At 40.9% G+C, this 17,615-nt stretch overlaps 1 protein-coding gene across 2 annotated transcripts in view; it reads left to right on the forward strand.

Annotated features, from left to right (window-relative positions):
- The window catches only part of nlgn1 (neuroligin 1), a gene marked incomplete at both ends in the record, with an annotated part of 275,858 nt that overhangs the window by 72,965 nt on the left and 185,278 nt on the right, over positions 1 to 17,615 (forward strand). Inside the window, one exon of one of the 2 annotated variants that reach the window (XM_083887943.1) lies at positions 14,357 to 14,416. The exons of the other annotated variant lie outside the window; for it this stretch is intronic. Within the exon in view, the coding sequence (XP_083744069.1) occupies positions 14,357 to 14,416 (60 nt within the window). The remainder of the gene's footprint in view (positions 1 to 14,356; positions 14,417 to 17,615) is intronic. 2 annotated transcript variants of the gene reach the window in all.

Genomic DNA, 17,615 nt, shown 5'->3' on the forward strand with positions numbered 1-17,615 from the left:
AAAGATAACCACATAATAACCTATAAACAACAAGTCTTTCCAAATTTTTCCTAATATTATACTTAAGTTTACCATTTACCACACTGTATTACAGCTTGCATATCACAATGGATCTACAAAGGCACAAACATGTTGTCACAGATATCTGGAACTGAAAAATATGGTATTTCACAGTATAATAAGATCCTAATCATCTGCGTGCCAGATTGGACCCTCAAGAGGGCCTGTTCTGGCCCACGGGCCGTACGTTTGACACCCCTGGGTTAGGGTAATATACATATACACTCTTAGACCACTTTATTATTTACAGATGACACCTGCTTCAGGGTCCAGCGTTCTGTGTGTCCAGAGATGTTGTTGTCCTGTCCTCCATCTCAAACCAGTCTGTTCATTCTACGCTGACCTCTGGCACGAACGAGGCATTTTCACTCAGAGAACGAGACAACTCACTGGATATTTTCTCTTCTCAGACCATTCTCTGTAAACCCTGTAGATGATTGTGTGTAAAAAAGAAGAAGAAGAAGATCATCAGTTTCTGAAATAGTCTGAAGCAAAAGCTCAGTCTTGAGTCACACATTCAGCCTTCATGGTCTGGTTTTCTTGTGTGTCACTCTGCTGTATAGCTAATGAATGCCTCACCATCACATACTCCATTGATTTATTTGGCTCGTCGGGTCTATAACCCATACAGTCCAACCTCTGGTGACCCCTTCATCCCATCACACACACATATTAAGGATGTTGTCTCTCTACTCTTTGTCCTTCAGAGGTTTGCATTTGAAGAGGCGACATCAGTGGTGCAAGTATTGTCCCACTTTTTTGAAGGGTCCTTCAAAACACGGCTGAGAAATCCGTCCTTCAAAGGAATGAAGGATCTAACTCAGCCGTGCAGCCGTTATAGAAAATAGCACTAATTTCCTTGACACTTTGGGTGCAAAGCATTTTTTAAAATACTCTCTTGAGTATGACCCAAGGATTGTTTGTGTTCATCCGTGTGAGCGAACTAAATCTATGTATATAATTATCTGTGAAGGAAAAGAGTAGAGGGAGGTTTGCTGTTTCTTTGCTGTTTCTCAACAGTGATTGGCTTTGGGACTAAGTGAAGGGAATCATGTGAACTTTCTTCATGTGTCATGTCATTCATTTATACTGCATCAAAAACAGTGACTAAATGCAATGCATGTAGCAAGAGGAGCTGGTGCTTTAAATTGACCAAGATTTTAAGATTATTGCAGCATAACCTGTTAAACCTCAGCATATTTAAGTCCAATTTAACTGCAGCTTGCTCTACTCTTTTGTCACTTTAGAAATAGTTTATTCCCACTTTGTGTTGTGTGTTCTTTGAGGTCAGGGATTGACCTCCTCTCTTGAAATATTACATTCAGACTGTAGAGTGACATGTTTTAAATGAATTTAAGCAAGTGGAATGTGTGATATGATGTGGGAAGCATTGATTGAACTGTTGAAATGTTTTGAACCTTCTTTCGTTTTGTCTCGCCTGACAGACTTGACAACTTTGCGTAAGCATAAACATCTTGTTTTGCACTATATACTGTGTATATATATATACACACACACACATAGTATAAGAGCATGTTGTTTTCTTTTTTCTTGGTGCGTACCATAAAGGGTTAAGTTGCCATAAATAAATATATGAATCCATTAGAAAGGAGAAAATTATAGAGGCTTGTTGTGTCGTGGTCTTTAAAACCACTTCACACTTTATTCATGAATTACTGAAGCGAGTTGATTTCCCTTCTTAGATGTATATCTTTGAATCCAACAATGAAAAGAATGGAGCTTTGCACCTCCATTAAATATACATATAAGACACATATGGCAGCACAAAATGCTTTGATATTTTATCCCATGAAGCTTTGCTCTACTGTAATTTTATGGCTCTTGCACTAATCGGTTTTTATAGAAAATATAAAATAACATGATCATCTGTTCATGTGCAGATATTGGGGAAAAATCAAGTCTCGAAAATCAATAAATCAATTCAAATACAGTTAAAACTATAGAAGATTTTTGTTGCATATCTTTGACTCTTCACTGCAAAACGGTCTGTATATTTCCAGCCTTGATGACGACTCAAAAGCAATTTTCACTTCAGTTTCGCCGCGCGCGCACACACACACACACACATACCGCACACACACACACACACACACACACACACAGCTCATCTATATGCAGCGCAATTTTCCATCTCACACATATATTCAAACAGATTATATACTGTATATATGCAGTGCCTTTTTTTTTTCAATCACACATCATTTAGACCTTTTTACAAGCCGCTAGCAGCAATTTTGGACACTTTGGCATCAAAGGAGCCGGGGGATCAAACCTCCATACTTCTGGTCAGACGTGACATGCTCTACTCGTGAAGCACAGTCCACTTCTTTTGTGTATGTTTCTTTTTCCTTCTCCTTGCGTGTGGCGTGTTGCCATGGAGCCACTGTACCAGACCAGCTCATAATATTAGTCTGACATTTTAGCTTTCCATGTGCCCTCCAATTATTTCAAGGTTAAATGGAAAATAAAAGGAGAAATAAGAGGCATGTTTTCATTTTAGAGATCTCAAATTAAATTATCTGCATCCTGCCCTTGTTGGAAACTTTTGTTTCATAGCCACAATTTTAATACACAATATTGTTCATATTAATTCCGGCTAATTCTGTGTTTTGTGAGAGCTTGCTCTGCCACTTTAAACATGGCTGAACCAGGATCCTGCTGTGATTTGTTTCCCCGTGTGATAATCTTTAAACTGTCAGCTGAAAATATATCTTTCCTTTTATTCTTTTGCCCACATTAAGAAAAAAATTAGAAGAGCTGTGATATACATGTCCGCGCTTCATATTTCCCATAAATCCAGCTCATTCTTTCGCCCGGTGCCGTTCCTTATGCAGCGTTACACTAATATCTTTTCTGCTGAGTCTCGCCTCAAAGCCTCCAGTCAAAAATCCATATTTCTTTCTCGTGTAAGTAGGGTCACAAACTGGGGGTTTAAAACCTCTGCAGTTGCTGTCACACCGTATTTCACAGAGCGGTGGGCGAACACAGAGCCGAGCTGACGGGTCTCGCTGCATGAGGACAGGAGGCTCGCTTCGAAACAGCTTGACTCCATGATAAATGGACTTTCCTCTGGCCTATTAGCTGACAGTGTTGGTCAAAACCAGTTAGTTTACAAAAAGGAAGAGGCAAGAAAACTCCCACAGTAACTGATCCCTGCTGTGGTTTGACTGTAAACATCAATTTTGTAATTGTAATTCTGTAATGATATGAAGCTGTCCCCAACTTTGCAATTCATTAACTGGAGAAAATAATGATTTGATCAATTATTAATCATATATCTTTTAATCAAATTTGTTTTCGTATTTGGGCCCATGGTTGGTGTAGTGGTTAGCACTCTTGCCTTTGCAGCAAGAAGACCCGGGTTCCTGGGTTCGAGTCCCGTTTGGAACAACTTTGGAACAGGAGTTTGCATGTTCTCCCCGTGTTTCTTCCGGCTTCCTCCCACAGTCCAAAAACATGCAATATGGGGATTAGGTGAATTGGTCACTTGACCGTAGGTGTGAGAGTGTGAGTGAATGGTTGCTTGTCTCTATATGTGGCCCTGTGATGGACTGGCGAACTGTCCAGGGTGTACCCTGCCTATCGCCCAATGTCAGCTGAGATAGGCACAGCACCCCCTGCGATCCATAATGGATGGAGGGATGTTTTCATAGTTCATAGTTTTCATAGTTCAAGAAAAATATTCCTTGTCTTTGGGTCGAAAAGAATGTTGAATATGACATACTGTTTTGAGTAAATGGATCAAAGTTAAGAAACTGAAACCGTTTCAGTGTCCTGTATGGAGATAGATGCAGCAGTGTATGACAAAGAAACACATTATGGTCCCTCACAGTGTACTGAAGTGATAATAACATGATTCAATTGGAATTCATAATGCTATAACGCTACCTTGATCTTATACCCAGTATCTGCCTATGGATGTGTGTGTCTGAGTGTTTCTCTCGAGACCTGAGACTTTGCAAGACCACCTGAGTCAGAGGACTCCGGGTCGAGGGCCCTGAACTTCCGCTAACAGACAGTAGGGGGAGTGGAGACAGGTCCCAATTAGAGTAAAGATCCTACATAGTTCTGCTTTAAGGTCATGGGTCTTTTAGTAGTTGGGGGTCACAGACAGTCCTTCAACAGAAAGAATTAGCATGTCTATCTGACACTTTTTTGGTTGTTGTATTTGTGGACCAGGTGTTGTGTTCATGTTTGTGGTTTTTGCCTTTTGCCGACTTCATCCTGGTCTCTGATTGGCTGGGGTGGCTGCAAATTTCAGAATGAGGATTTCATTCACTCTCACGTGTGGGAAGTTTACAGGTAGTCGAAAAAAAAAACGGTCGCTGATAAATCTGTAACTGTGAAGTCTGAGAAGAAACGTCACGCTTCTTTTCTCACATTCCTTTTTTCGTCAGGTTCGGTTTCCGTGCTCATTTTCACACATTTGCTCATGTTCTCTCCTCGTCAGCCATGTGCTGCTTGGAACTGACTCAGCGTCAGTGTGTCATCGGTGAGCAGCGTGACTGAGAAATCTGTGGAGGATTATATTGGTAAAATGGGAGGACATACAGGAAGACTGTTCACTTGGACTTGGTCATTAGATGACACCAGGTCAATGCTCAAGGTCACTGTGACCTCAGAACTGAAATGTTTGCTTGCTAATATGATATTTGAAGAATGTCACAAGGGAGTTCTTTGAATTTTGGCACAATTGTTCACTTCGACTCAAGGATTAACTGTTTGCATTTTGGGAAGCCAACGTTGAAGGTCACAAAACATTTTTTGGCCTCTTGAACATAAAATTCCCAATTGAAGGTTAACATTTCAAAATGGGCACTGCAATCCCAAAATATATACATCAGAGACAGTAGTTGCTAAAGCCTCACACACACATAACTGTCCCACTTTTATTTTTATACACAACGAGCCTTATTTGTTTATTTTTCATGTGCCAGCAACAGACATTTAATACATTAAATATCCACCAGGGATGTCTGTAGTTTCTTGTTTCTCAACTGTGATTGAGATGTTTTTTAGAGGGACACTGGAGCTTTTTAGTTTTGGTAACATCCAGCATACGTGACCCATAGCTGCAGCTTGCTGTGTTCAAATAATTGGCAATCCAGTTATTGATGTGCTATGAGCCGTGTAATTGGGTGTGTGGATGGTGTTGGGCGGAGCAACAGACCAAAACACCAAACCATAACAAAAACAGCTCTGATGTCATAGCATCGTTATTCTAACTTCATACAGTGAATTTCTTAACAACAAAAGCATGTTATACGAGTGTGGTAGTCTGAATCTGCCAGTGATTTGATTTCACTCCACTCTAGGGAGGAGGCCATTTTGGCAATCTGCAGAATCTTTGAAAAAAGGGAACCCATCACACAAGGATTTTTCCCCTGATGCCGGCGCTAGAGGCAGGCGTAACATGATGGCAACAGAGAAGTGACATCTAGGAGCTTCTGTTTATGTCCAACATCACGGCCAACAAGGACTAGCTAATCTAAGCTAAAACTGGCATATTTGTTGACTTTTCCCGTCACTCTGCATATGTCATCTGCATACGTCATCTGCATCATTGGTCTGATTGGTTGTAGGTCTCTCCAATTGCGTGCAGTGGCATTTTCATCTACGGCCGTTGGCCAGTGGGAGTTTCCAGACTGGTACTCAGTCGCAAATAAGATTGAATGCAGTTTGGCAAGAAGTGGGCAAACTCAGGCCTGGTCAGCAGAGGGTTTCACTCACTAAGTTGTGATTCTGGTTATATTTGTCACACTCCGTCTTCTACTCGGGGAGTTAATTCCTCTCATCTGTGAGTTTGCTGCAAGTGCATTCGACTCCCAGTTTTACCGTAGGGGATTGGATTCTGTATTTATAGTTTACAGCCTGTAGGGATTTTATCCAAGGTCAGTAGTAGATTACCTATTTGGCTCATTGAGCCGTGCGCTCTGTTAGATCCCCTATTTTAATGTGCATTGGTGATTGATTAAGCTGCTGTGTTTCTATGCCGCTGCAGACCTCACTGATGCATAGAGAGAGCAATGCGTACGTATGGATAGCTCTTGTGCTGAATGTGCGATCGATGTACGGACCCTCCTTGCAATAATTACCTGATCTAGAGGAGCGTGCTTGTGTGTGTGTGTATGCGGGGGAGAGCCTGAGGGTGTAGTGTGTGTATTATCCTCGCTTTCCCTGCTGCTGTTTTGAATCATGGGATTGATGCAGTGTGTCAGAGCGAGTGAAACTCCTCTCCATCAGTCTCCAGTCAGTGCTGATGGTGGGAGAGAGAGAGTGTAGACGAAGAGATGGACTGATATAAAACAAGCAGCCGAAAGAGACGCAGTGATTTCTGAGGGACGACAGGATTATTACACGTTCAGTTATGGTTCTTTTAGTGTCATACAACGTGGGGTCTTTTGTAGCTATCACTCTTCCCTTAATAACATTCTCACACAGTTAATTAGAGATCTGGCAAAACGTGGCTGCTCCACGTCACGAGGAAACATCAGCCGCCAGGTTCTGTATCGAGGAGAGTCAGGCGCGACGGGATGACGGTGGATAAATTGTCACGCGAGAAAGTCACTTTACACCTGCGCTGAAATGGGATTCATGTTCTGATGTGATTTTAATCCATTTACATTGACACTTGGAACATTTGTCTCAGATTGAATCTGTGTCCAGGTCTAAAAATGAATAATTTCGTCATTTCCAAATGAAAATGGCATCTTTTAGGAATGCAATCAGCAAATTGCAAAGTCTTTGATTTATTGCAGATTGTTTTCAGTGAGGTCGGGATATTTTTATTGTTCTTTATCTGATTTGATTTGTGATTCTGCGTCTCGATTGGACCATCCACTATGTGTTCTCACAATTTAAATATTGAACATCTGTCACATCAGTCTTCAAAAACAGGATCTCTGCTCCCCTGCTTTTGTTTTGACAATGTTGCTGTGTGGAATTTAAAGACCAAGACAGGTTTATGGCTGAGGTCAGAGTTTGTGTTGGTGTCGTGCGGTATATTTTTTCACCTTATGTCGTGTTAGACATGTTAGAGATGCACTTGATGCAATGCAATTACCACGCAATATCATTCACTTTGATACATCACTGTCTTTACTGCAGTGAAGAGCAGAAACAGCCTGTAGCCTCTAACTGTTACTGAATCTTTATTTCCTTCTCTTCGCCTGAGAATTTGAAAAGATTAGTCAAATATAAAGGCCTCTCTCCGCTTGAAACAGTTCCATTTTCTTTTTTAAATTATGAATAACCTCTTGGTAATTTGTTAATTTGTTAAAAAACCCTCATTTTTGAATAGTTAAAACTTCATTTCAAAAATAATTTTCGTATAACCTTTATGAAGTTGCCTCTTTTTGAGCCTGAATAAAACATCTGAAATCGGTGTGACCGAAACCCCAAGGACAGAGAACAGAGACAGAAGTGCAGAGAAATCTTCATACACCGATAAAGACCGTTGAATGTGCAGCTGTGGATCAGTGGTAGAGTAAGGCAAGGCAAGTTTATTTGTATAACACTATTCATACACGGGGCAACTCAAAGTGCTTTACAAGGGCATCCAAATGCATTAAGAAAACCACAGAATAAAAGCAAGACATTAACATGACGTGGATCAAAATAAAAGCTCAACATTGACATTACAGGAATCCTCATAAAAGCAAGACATTAAAAGCATGAATTGATAACTAAGATGATTATGTCAGAATTTAACAGAAAGCTGCAGTCAATAATAATGTTTTCATGTCTGATTTAAATGAGCCGACTATTCGGGAAGTTTGTTCCTCAGGTGAGGAGGAGAATAACTGAATGCTGCTTCACGTTGTTTGGTTCTGCATCTGGGAAACACACAGTGGTTCTAGCTGTGGATGCTTCATTCAGGTCTGAGTCAATAATTGCACCAATATTTCCGGCTCGATTTGTAGCGTTCAGTGACATGTAGTCAAGCTGAGCACTGACCTTTGACCTTTCATCTTTGGGGCCAAAAACAATAACTTCTGTCTGAATTGAGCTGGAGAAAGTTCTGGCACATCCACTCACTGGATGAAAAAATTTTCTCAGTGAAAGTAAGGGACTGTAATATAATAAAATAAAAAGTTGTGTGTCATCTGCATAGGTGTGATAAGAGATGGTGTAATATGTTATAAGCTGAGCTAGAGGCAGCATGTAGATGTTGAATGGAAGTGGTCTGAGAATGGACCCTTGCGGAACCCCCGCATGTCATCTTAGTTTGCTCAGTCTGAGACAAAATAATCCCTATCTTGTAAGCACCATTTGAACCAGTTGAGGTTGGAGTTGAGTTATTGGAGGTCCAATAATACCCAGACAGTGGTTTTGGATGCATCATTGTTCAGATGTATGTCATTTAAGACGTTGATAAGTGCAGTCTCAGTGCTGTTGTGTGCTCAGAATCCAGACTGGCATTCATTAAAAAGATTGTTTTGCACCAAAAGGGCATGAATTTGTTGATAAACAACACTTTCAATGATCTTTCCCAGAAATGGAAGGTTGGATATGGGCCTGTAGTTACTTAATGCTGAAGCATCCAGATTAGATTTTTTTTATTTTTTAGAAGAGGTTTAATTACTGCAGTTTCCAAGGCCTGGGGGAAACTGCCCTGGCTGTGGAGAATTGTTTACTATTTGCAAAACATCTGAAACTATGCAGTATAAAAACATTTTAAAGACATTCGTGGGCAGACTATCAAGGCAGCATGTTGTGGGTTTAACTGTTTAACAGTTTATGTTAGTGCTGTATAATCTAGGAGGTTAAATTGTGCCAGATTAGCTGGAGAACAAGAAGGCAAAAGTGACATCATCATGTTTGCCTGAGCTTGAGCTGCAGATTGTTTGTCTTATCTTTAATATTGTATCTGTGAAAAGCTGCAAAGTCTAGTCTACATGCTCATGTGTCCCTGGGCAAAACACTTAATCCCAAGTTGCTTCTGATGGCGGCTGTGCCGGCAGCGAGTGAATGGGTATGAGAGATTAAAAACTGAACTGCACTTAGATGCACTCTGAATGTGTGAGTGAACGGGTGAATGGCAAAACTATTGTGTAAAGCAGCTTTGAGTGGTCATCGAGGCTACAAAAATGTTCGCTCCACAAATACCACACAATTTAGCACTGAATGCAGTCGATAGCGTTCAGGCCTTTGCACTGCGAATAACTTTGTGGCAAGTTTCTCCTCAAAATGATGAAGGTCATCATTTACACTGTCGGATAAATAAATGAGAGGCTGCAATATTGTGAAAATTCACAGTAACTGGGTACAGATTATAAAGAAAACAAAGATGTGAGTAAACCAAATATACTGTATCTTGGCCTATAGCCATTCTGTTTGTTAGCACAAACAGAATAGCACTCGGAAATTCTGAGTTCCTGCTACAATGGGGGAAAAAGCAGATTATGAATTCAAAAAGATAGTGATAAGAAGTTTCAGGTTCTTAAAGGTGCATTATGTAATAAATCTAAAGCAACTGGCCATAAATTCCTCCTAATATGTCACAGAGACTCAGGAATAACAACAGTACAGCCAAAATATTTGCATTAAAAAAAAAATATTGTAAAAAATATGTTTTGAAATAATGTTTTGGCACGTCTACCAATCATTGCAGTCGGTAGAGTCTCAGCTGCTAAGCAACCACGGGTTGCCAGTTACGTCAGAAAACGAAACATAAAAGACCTCTGTATTTTGAATTTTAATGTAGTAACCGTTTTTGGCCACATTCTTACATATGGCGCCTTTAAATATGATACCAGCTGAGACCACACACACACACACACACACACACACACACACTGCTCAAAGTGACAGGTAGGGTCGAACAGGTCAGAGTCAGAGTCTCTTGTCACAGTGCAGTTTAGAATTGACACCTGATTTCTGACTGACATCTCTCTCTCTCTGTATTTATAATTGGGTTAGGTGTGTGTGTGTGTGTGTGTGTGTGTGTGTGTGTGTGTGTGTGTGTGTGTGTGTGTGTGTGTGTGTGTGTGTGTGTGTGTGTGTGTGTGTGTGTGTGTGTGTGTGTGTGTGTGTGTGTGTGTGTGTGTGTGTGTGTGTGTGTGTGTGTGTGTGTGTGTGTGTGTGTGTGTGTGTGTGTGTGTGTGTGTGTGTGTGTGTGTGTGTGTGTGTGTGTGTGTCCGTGTGCGTGTGCGTGTGCGTGCGTGTGTCCGTGTGCGTGCGTGTGTGTGTGTGCGTCAGCTGTCATGCAGCTGTCCTCTGTTCTGATCTCCACTAACCTTTGGTCAAACAACAGCATGTCACTGTAACAGCGGAGAACAGCCAATCACAGTGTTTTTTTTAATACATATATATAGACGCAGGGTGTCTGTTAAATTTAATATCACGTGAGCATGCATTCATTTGCTTTTATTTAAGATGTTCTCAGTGACGCAGGTCTGCAATAAAGTTAAATCGTTATTATCGTCATTATTATACACACAAATTATCCTGTCGCGGAACAAATTATTGTTGTGGTGAGAGTAATATTTGTAGAAAAAGTTTTTTTTTTTTGTAATTAAATAATATTTTATTTGATTTGTGCATGTTTCTCTCATCCGTGTGACTCCATTTGATCCGAATCCAGATTGTCGGGCAGTAGCAGATGACACACTCAGAGAAATGTGCTGTTATCACTGTACGCATTTCATTTTTAATGTCTTTTCCCAGCTGGTGTGAACAGATCAGACACAAACCATGAAGTGCCATATCTTGTTTATTATGTAAGACCTATCTTTGTGATAATATCAGCTATTATTCAATAGCTTTGTCTTAGGAAAACATTCAGGTTGTTTAAAGCAAGTTTAAAGCAAATATGGCATGATTTTGGCCTGGTATTATACTGGGTTTCACCTCTCTGAAGCAGGGACTGAAACTTTTAAATTAATAACTTGAACCTCTGAATGGTTAGATGAAGAAAGTTGTGGGTCGCTGAACTGTCAACAGTGGTGAGAGTGTAAACTTCAGCAGTGACGGGATGACGCGCGACTAAGCAACGCAGCTTATTGTAGCTGAACACAGCGAATGCTAAGAGGCTAACATGAATCTCCCAGCTCTGCTGTGTGTCGCTGTGACAGTGATCTCCTCACACGCTGTTCTCTATAAACAGGTAACACATCCCCAGACAGCAGACGCGCCGTGTTCCTTTGACGTCTCGCGCTCTGAAAAGAAGCGATTCTTGTGCGCCGCGTTGCTTATTCAGCACAAAGAAAGCACAAGTCAGCTCCCGCTTATCAAATTACTTGTCAGACCCACAAAAGCGAGCAGGGGAGAGCACTGCGGGGTGGGATGATATGCTGGGAGCCATTGGAGAGAAAGGGACGGGTGGCCCTTAAAATAAACCACCAGGATTCTTCCTGAGTGATGGAGGAATTATTTGTCGTCTGTGAACTACAGAAGGAAGTATCGTGGTACTCACACCAACAAACAACCAAAAAGGTTATTTTTTTCCTTTAAGCACAAAGTGTCTAAATTCAGAATCTGCCTGAGGAGGGTGATTTCACCACAGCGCTGGATGTCCCACGGCGCACCAAAGATAAATGTTTTGAAAGGAGATTAGCAGCCAACAACAACAACAATGTCTGAAGAACAGACTTTTACAGCCACAGCGTGTTTTGTTAAGTTATTTTTCTGCCTGTGTTTGGTTGTTGTGGACAGAAACAATTGAATTTCTTCTACAGGATGCATCCTTGATCTGAAGACATGCTCTGTCAGGCAATACTATCAGATCCGACTGAGGGAACGTTTGTGTGTAGTTTGCTAGCCGTCTTGCTTTTTTCTTGTGCAATTTTGACTTTTTCTTGTGCAGTGTTGTTTACAAACTTTGTTTGTAGCACTTACAATAAACAAATAATAACTGACATTTGTTTTTATTCAAAAGCTATGCCACAGTTTTAAGTTTATGCAATCTGCTAGACTTTAACTCAACAGAAATGAAATCAGTGGTCAGCTGCAGTTTTGTTGCTATGGTGATAGCCATAATGTGACCCATAGGTCAGGCCGTATCGTTTTTTTTTGTTCAGCTTCTATGGTCAGAATGTTTCCTCTGAATTGATGTTTGCACCACTATGAGACCTTTACTGCTATAAAAGTAGTCCTCATGGAGACCAAAACCTGGTCCGAACAAGCTATTACCTCCGCTGTGAGGTCTGGTTTTTTAGGGTTAGAAGTAACATGTAAGGACTAATGTGTGTGTGTGTGTGTGTGTGTGTGTGTGTGTGTGTGTGTGTGTGTGTGTGTGTGTGTGTGTGTGTGTGTGTGTGTGTGTGTGTGTGTGTGTGTGTGTGTGTGTGTGTGTGTGTGTGTGTGTGTGTGTGTGTGTGTGTGTGTGTGTGTGTGTGTGTGTGTGTGTGTGTGTGTGTGTGTGTGTGTGTGTGTGTGTGTGTGTGTGTGTGTGTGTGTGTGTGTGTGTGTGTGTGTGTGTGTGTGTGTGTGTGTGTGTGTGTGTGTGTGTGTGAGTGTGTGTGTGTGATATTTATGTTCTAAGGTTATAGGTCAATCAATGCAATTCACTGAATTCATGATGTCAGGACCGCTAGTCCTCATGGAGACAGAATCCTGGTCTTAATGAGGCAGAAGCCTCATATGTGAGGAGGTTGTTGAGGCTTAAAAGGATTGCTGTGTGTGTGTGTGTGTGTGTGTGTGTGTGAGTGTGTGTGTGTGTGTGTGTGATATTTATGTTCTAAGGTTATAGGTCAATCAATGCAATTCACTGAATTCATGATGTCAGGACCGCTAGTCCTCATGGAGACAGAATCCTGGTCTTAATGAGGCAGAAGCCTCATATGTGAGGAGGTTGTTGAGGCTTAAAAGGATTGCTGTGTGTGTGTGTGTGTGTGTGTGTGTGTGTGTGTGTGTGTGTGTGTGTGTGTGTGTGTGTGTGTGGGGGGGGGGGGGGTGCGTGTGTGTGTGTGACAGCAATACAAAGTGCAAGTGTTGTATATACTCTGTCATGCTCCCTGCTCCCACACTTTATCTCTCTCAGCCCTGCATGTTTTCAGCTCAGCTGTGTAGCATGTGTGTGTGTGTGTGTACACCTCTCTGTTTACTCTATGTGGGTATTTTGTTCTTTATATTTTAATCTTGTGACACCATGTGCTGGTGTGTCCTTATGCTTTGTTAAACGTTAAAACCATTGTTTGCGTTTCTTCAGCGTATAATTATAACACCTGGGCTCTGCCCTCTTCCATCCAGCACCCATTTTAATCAGCACGATACTCCGAAATACTGCGATATGTTACACATTTGGCTCTTGAGATATTAATGGTCAGATTCTGATGTATGATAAAACACACCTACTCTACACTACAGGCACAACTCATTTTCCCTGCCAGCCATGATATCAATGGTATTCATCCTTTTTTTTTATTTGTGCGAGCAGATATCGCTTGTGATGTGATGTGAACAGGCTTGAACATGGTTTTCGGTCAACGATGTTCAGTTATAATTTTAGCCACAGCATAAAAACTCTGGAAAATATTGATTCAGATAAGAAAATCAATACTTCACAGCAGTATGTAACCTTAACTTAGGTTAAGGCTGAAAATACCTAGAATGTAAAACACCAGCTCCTTCAAAGCTCCGTGCCTTTCCACTTTTGTAACTTCGGGGTTTCTATGACTGCGTTTACATTTCCTTTGCACTTCCTGGACCGAAAAACTCCATCTGAAAATAGTGAATGGGCAGATTTTTTGTTTGTGTAAAACCACTGCAGTGAAATGTTTGCATGACACTGAGCGTGCATGTTTCCATGTATGTCTTTGTGTGTGTTTGTGTATGTCTGTATGTTTGCAGGGTTAATACACACACACACACTGGGGAGGGCTTCTATTGATCTGCTCTTAAACCTGCTGCTTCTTTTCCAGCGTCTGCCACACTGATCACCGTTAACATAATGTCTCTGATAAGTGTATTTCATGCTACTGTGTCCACGGGCATTTCTGTGCTTTTCAGCCTAAGAAGTTGACTCTTCTTCTTTTTACTTTTTTTTTTTTTTTTTTTTTTTTAACAGAGAACTAATATTTTTTTTACATCGTTTTTTTTTCTCCTCTTGTCTTGCTCCTTAACGCTCTTTAATGCAATCATATACAATAATTTTCATACTGTAAACATGTGACACTGTGGTAATGTTTTGCCAGACTTTTCAAGAACACAACAAAAAAAGGGGTGCAACTGAAACACTGTCTATTGACGTACTTTCTCTTTATCTTTTGAGAGCATCTTTTGAAAACTTGTGTGTGTTTTCTTCATCACCCTGTTTTCCTTCTTGGTCCTATAGGTCCCCTTACAAAGAAACACACTGATGATTTAGGTGATAGTGACCGCACGGACGACGAAGGTATTTTTTCCCCTGATGCCAAACTGATTTGCATGATGAGGGAAACCAAACCTACCCTTTCCCCTCCAATTTTTTTTTCTTCTTTGATTTTCTTACATTTCTTGTCCTTTTTTTGAAAGTGATGGGCATTTTCTTTTTGCTCTTTTCTCGTAAAAGTCTCTTTTTTGGCTGGATGTGTTTTGTCTTTTCAGCTTGATGTTTAGAGTTTACATGTCTCCCACATTCATTGGTATTAATACCGTAATATAGTGTAGACTCTCTGCTTGGATTTGCTGTTGCATTTTATTTTTTCTTTCCTTTTTCAATGTTGCATCCCACCAGCAGATCAAGTAGTTTTTAACCCCTGTAGCAGAGTCTTAACACATGTTTTGCATGTTTTTATTTTAGTTCGTCTCCTTTCTGTAGTCGGATCATGAAAAAACAACCTCTGGCTAACTGGCTTGAACCTATACTAACACTCACTCTTGTTAATGTTCGGGGCGTCAAACCAAAAAAAACAACTTTTTTTTACAGTTTGCTTTCAAACAAAAATGACAATTATGCACAGAAATCTGTGTCAGCATCTGTGTCAGCCATGGTTACTGCAGCGACATGAGGGTCGTTAACTCTCCTCCTGGCGTTGAATAATCTATAAATCACACTATGCAAAGAAAACTTCCTGGTCAGTGGCGATTCCACTCTGAAACCAAAGTCCTCAGCTGCCAAAGTAGTTGTTTTATGGCAACATAAAATGTGGACTGGCGACCAAACCTGACAGAACTGGCAATAATAAATGAGTGCAGCATTTGGGCGTAGCTATTTTCAAGTGACAACATTGTCATAATGGTTCTAAGCGATCATCTGGGCTCTCTATTTTTATGCTTTTAATGCAGTTTTTATTACGTGGTAATTGCGATGGCCTGCTTGTGTGGCTTTTGTCAATGCTGTGATTTTTCAAATTTTTAAAGACTGCTTACACGGCAGATTGCGATTTAAATTTTTTACAAGCCTCTCCAAGAGGCAGAGCTTCCCCAGAGGCAGGCAGAAACCATCTCAATGGTTGGGTTAAATCTCCAGAGAGGCAGATTTTTGTGTGAGGTAGGTGATAGAGGACGGAGCTGACAGTATCACAACCCATCATTCTAGAATCAGGCAGCGTAGATGAGCGCACAGGAGGGAGAACGCTAGATGGATTCATCTTCAGGAAATGTACTGCACACGAGTATGGATGTCTACACTGCCTCGGAGCCGCCGGTGCATGGAGCAGCGCATATGAGATACAAGACTCGGTAGTTGCATCACAGATCTGTGGCCTGATTCAGTCAAGCTAAATGTTTGGAGTTACATCACTGATGTATGCATGTGGATTTTAAAGCTGCAGTATAGGCAGGATCACTAAAAAAATAATTGCTGAGTTTGTTAAAATACTAATTTTGGACACTGTTTCGGCACCGACAGACAAACTCGGTTCATAGGTGATAGATGACCCAATGCAATCTCTTAGGCTACATTCACCCTACTATTACCGTGTTTCCATAGTTTGGAACAGTATAGTTTGGTACAGTACGGTATATATTTTACTTTGCGTTCCATTAAGAACAGTACCAAGTCCTTCCCAATCCATTATTTGACACCCTTCCCTTGGGTTACAACGTAAAATGGTAAGGTACAGTCAGGCTGGAGGAAACAAACAGCCACAAACCAAGCTGAAAAAAAGAGCTGCTGGATGTCCTCCATTGTTGTCTGTTTTGTTGCCAAGAAAAGGTTCTGTTCTCACTCGAAACGCAAGCCTGACCCAGTGCTTTACTATTCCAAACTATACTGTACCAAACTGAACTGTACCATGAAGGAAAAACGCATTTTTTTTAGATTAAAATAAAAAAGATATGCATGTAATCTGCATTTACAACAAGATTCAAGAACCTGATTATTATCTCTTCTGTTGTGCACAGATTTCTTTTATTTCTTTGCACCATTGGCAGCTGGAATCATGTTACCCCAAAAGGGTACATGTATTTGTGCATACTAGCTCGGTCAAAAGGAGGCACCCTCTCAATTTGTATGCCCATCACAGGCCAGATTTCTCAAAACTGTGCCGAGACGAGATGCAGAAGAAAAAAACCCTAGCACTCATGTCCTCTTGATATTTAAATTAGGCGCTGTTTGAAAGCTACGACAGTGTTCCAGAAAATCCATTAATCTCAATAATAGAGGAAGACAAACCTTCTTTTTTTTTCTGTTGCTATAAACAAACAGCCCTTTGAAAACTTGCACTCGGAAAAAAAAAGTCGTTGATGAAACCCTGAGATAGTGCTGCATCCCCTAAAGGCCGCAACAGTGGAACTTTAACGACAGGCAGAAAGTCTTAATAAGGCACCTCGACTGTATAATGTGACAAAGTAAACAGCAATTACATCCAAATAAGACTCGCAACCATTCAGATCCCTTTGATGTGTGCCGTCACGCTGCTTTACTGGGAGCTCTCACACACACACTCACCCACACACACACACACACCAATAAGATTAGAGAGAGTCAAACACATTTATTCAATGAAATCCCACCGAGCTTCAAGTATTATCTCGATAAAGGATGCGGGGCAGACAATAATCCACTTAAAGATGGAGTGAAATATACTTGAAAACACCGTCACACAAGTGGGTATGCTCTCTGCAGGCCAACCCCCATCTCCCTCCCAGCAATTATTAATTCTCTTACCTTTTGACCTCATGCTTCTTTTTGTATTCAGGGACGTCCCCCAAATTTCGCCACCACCCAGCAAACTTGGATCTCTTCACTCTCTGTAAAGCTGCTTTAATCCTTTTTGAACTGGGAATAGAGATGTAAACAGGAAAGTCCCCCAGAGCTGAGGATTTGTTGGATTATTATTATTATTATTTCATATCAAACACTGCTAGAGTGGTTAAGAAGTGGGGATGTTATACATTGAGGTGTATAGGAGATTCCCATTGCCCCCTTGGCACCCTATATAGAGTATTATACATTAATACCTGTGAGATATTAATCTTTCAGCACACACTATGTACATTATACTTGGAGGGCAACAGGACATAGATTCTGCTGACAGCATGAGGACAATCCTGGAGCTGAGGAAAGACTCATAAAAGATCAACTGAGGAATGTTTTACCGCTTTCCGTCAAGTTCGCCCAGAGGCTCCGGCTGCTGACATTTCGGCCGCCACTTCAACCCTTAAAGGCT

The sequence above is a fragment of the Microchirus variegatus genome (genome assembly GCF_963457635.1).
Source record: "Microchirus variegatus genome assembly, chromosome: 4".
NCBI lineage: Eukaryota > Metazoa > Chordata > Actinopteri > Pleuronectiformes > Soleidae > Microchirus > Microchirus variegatus.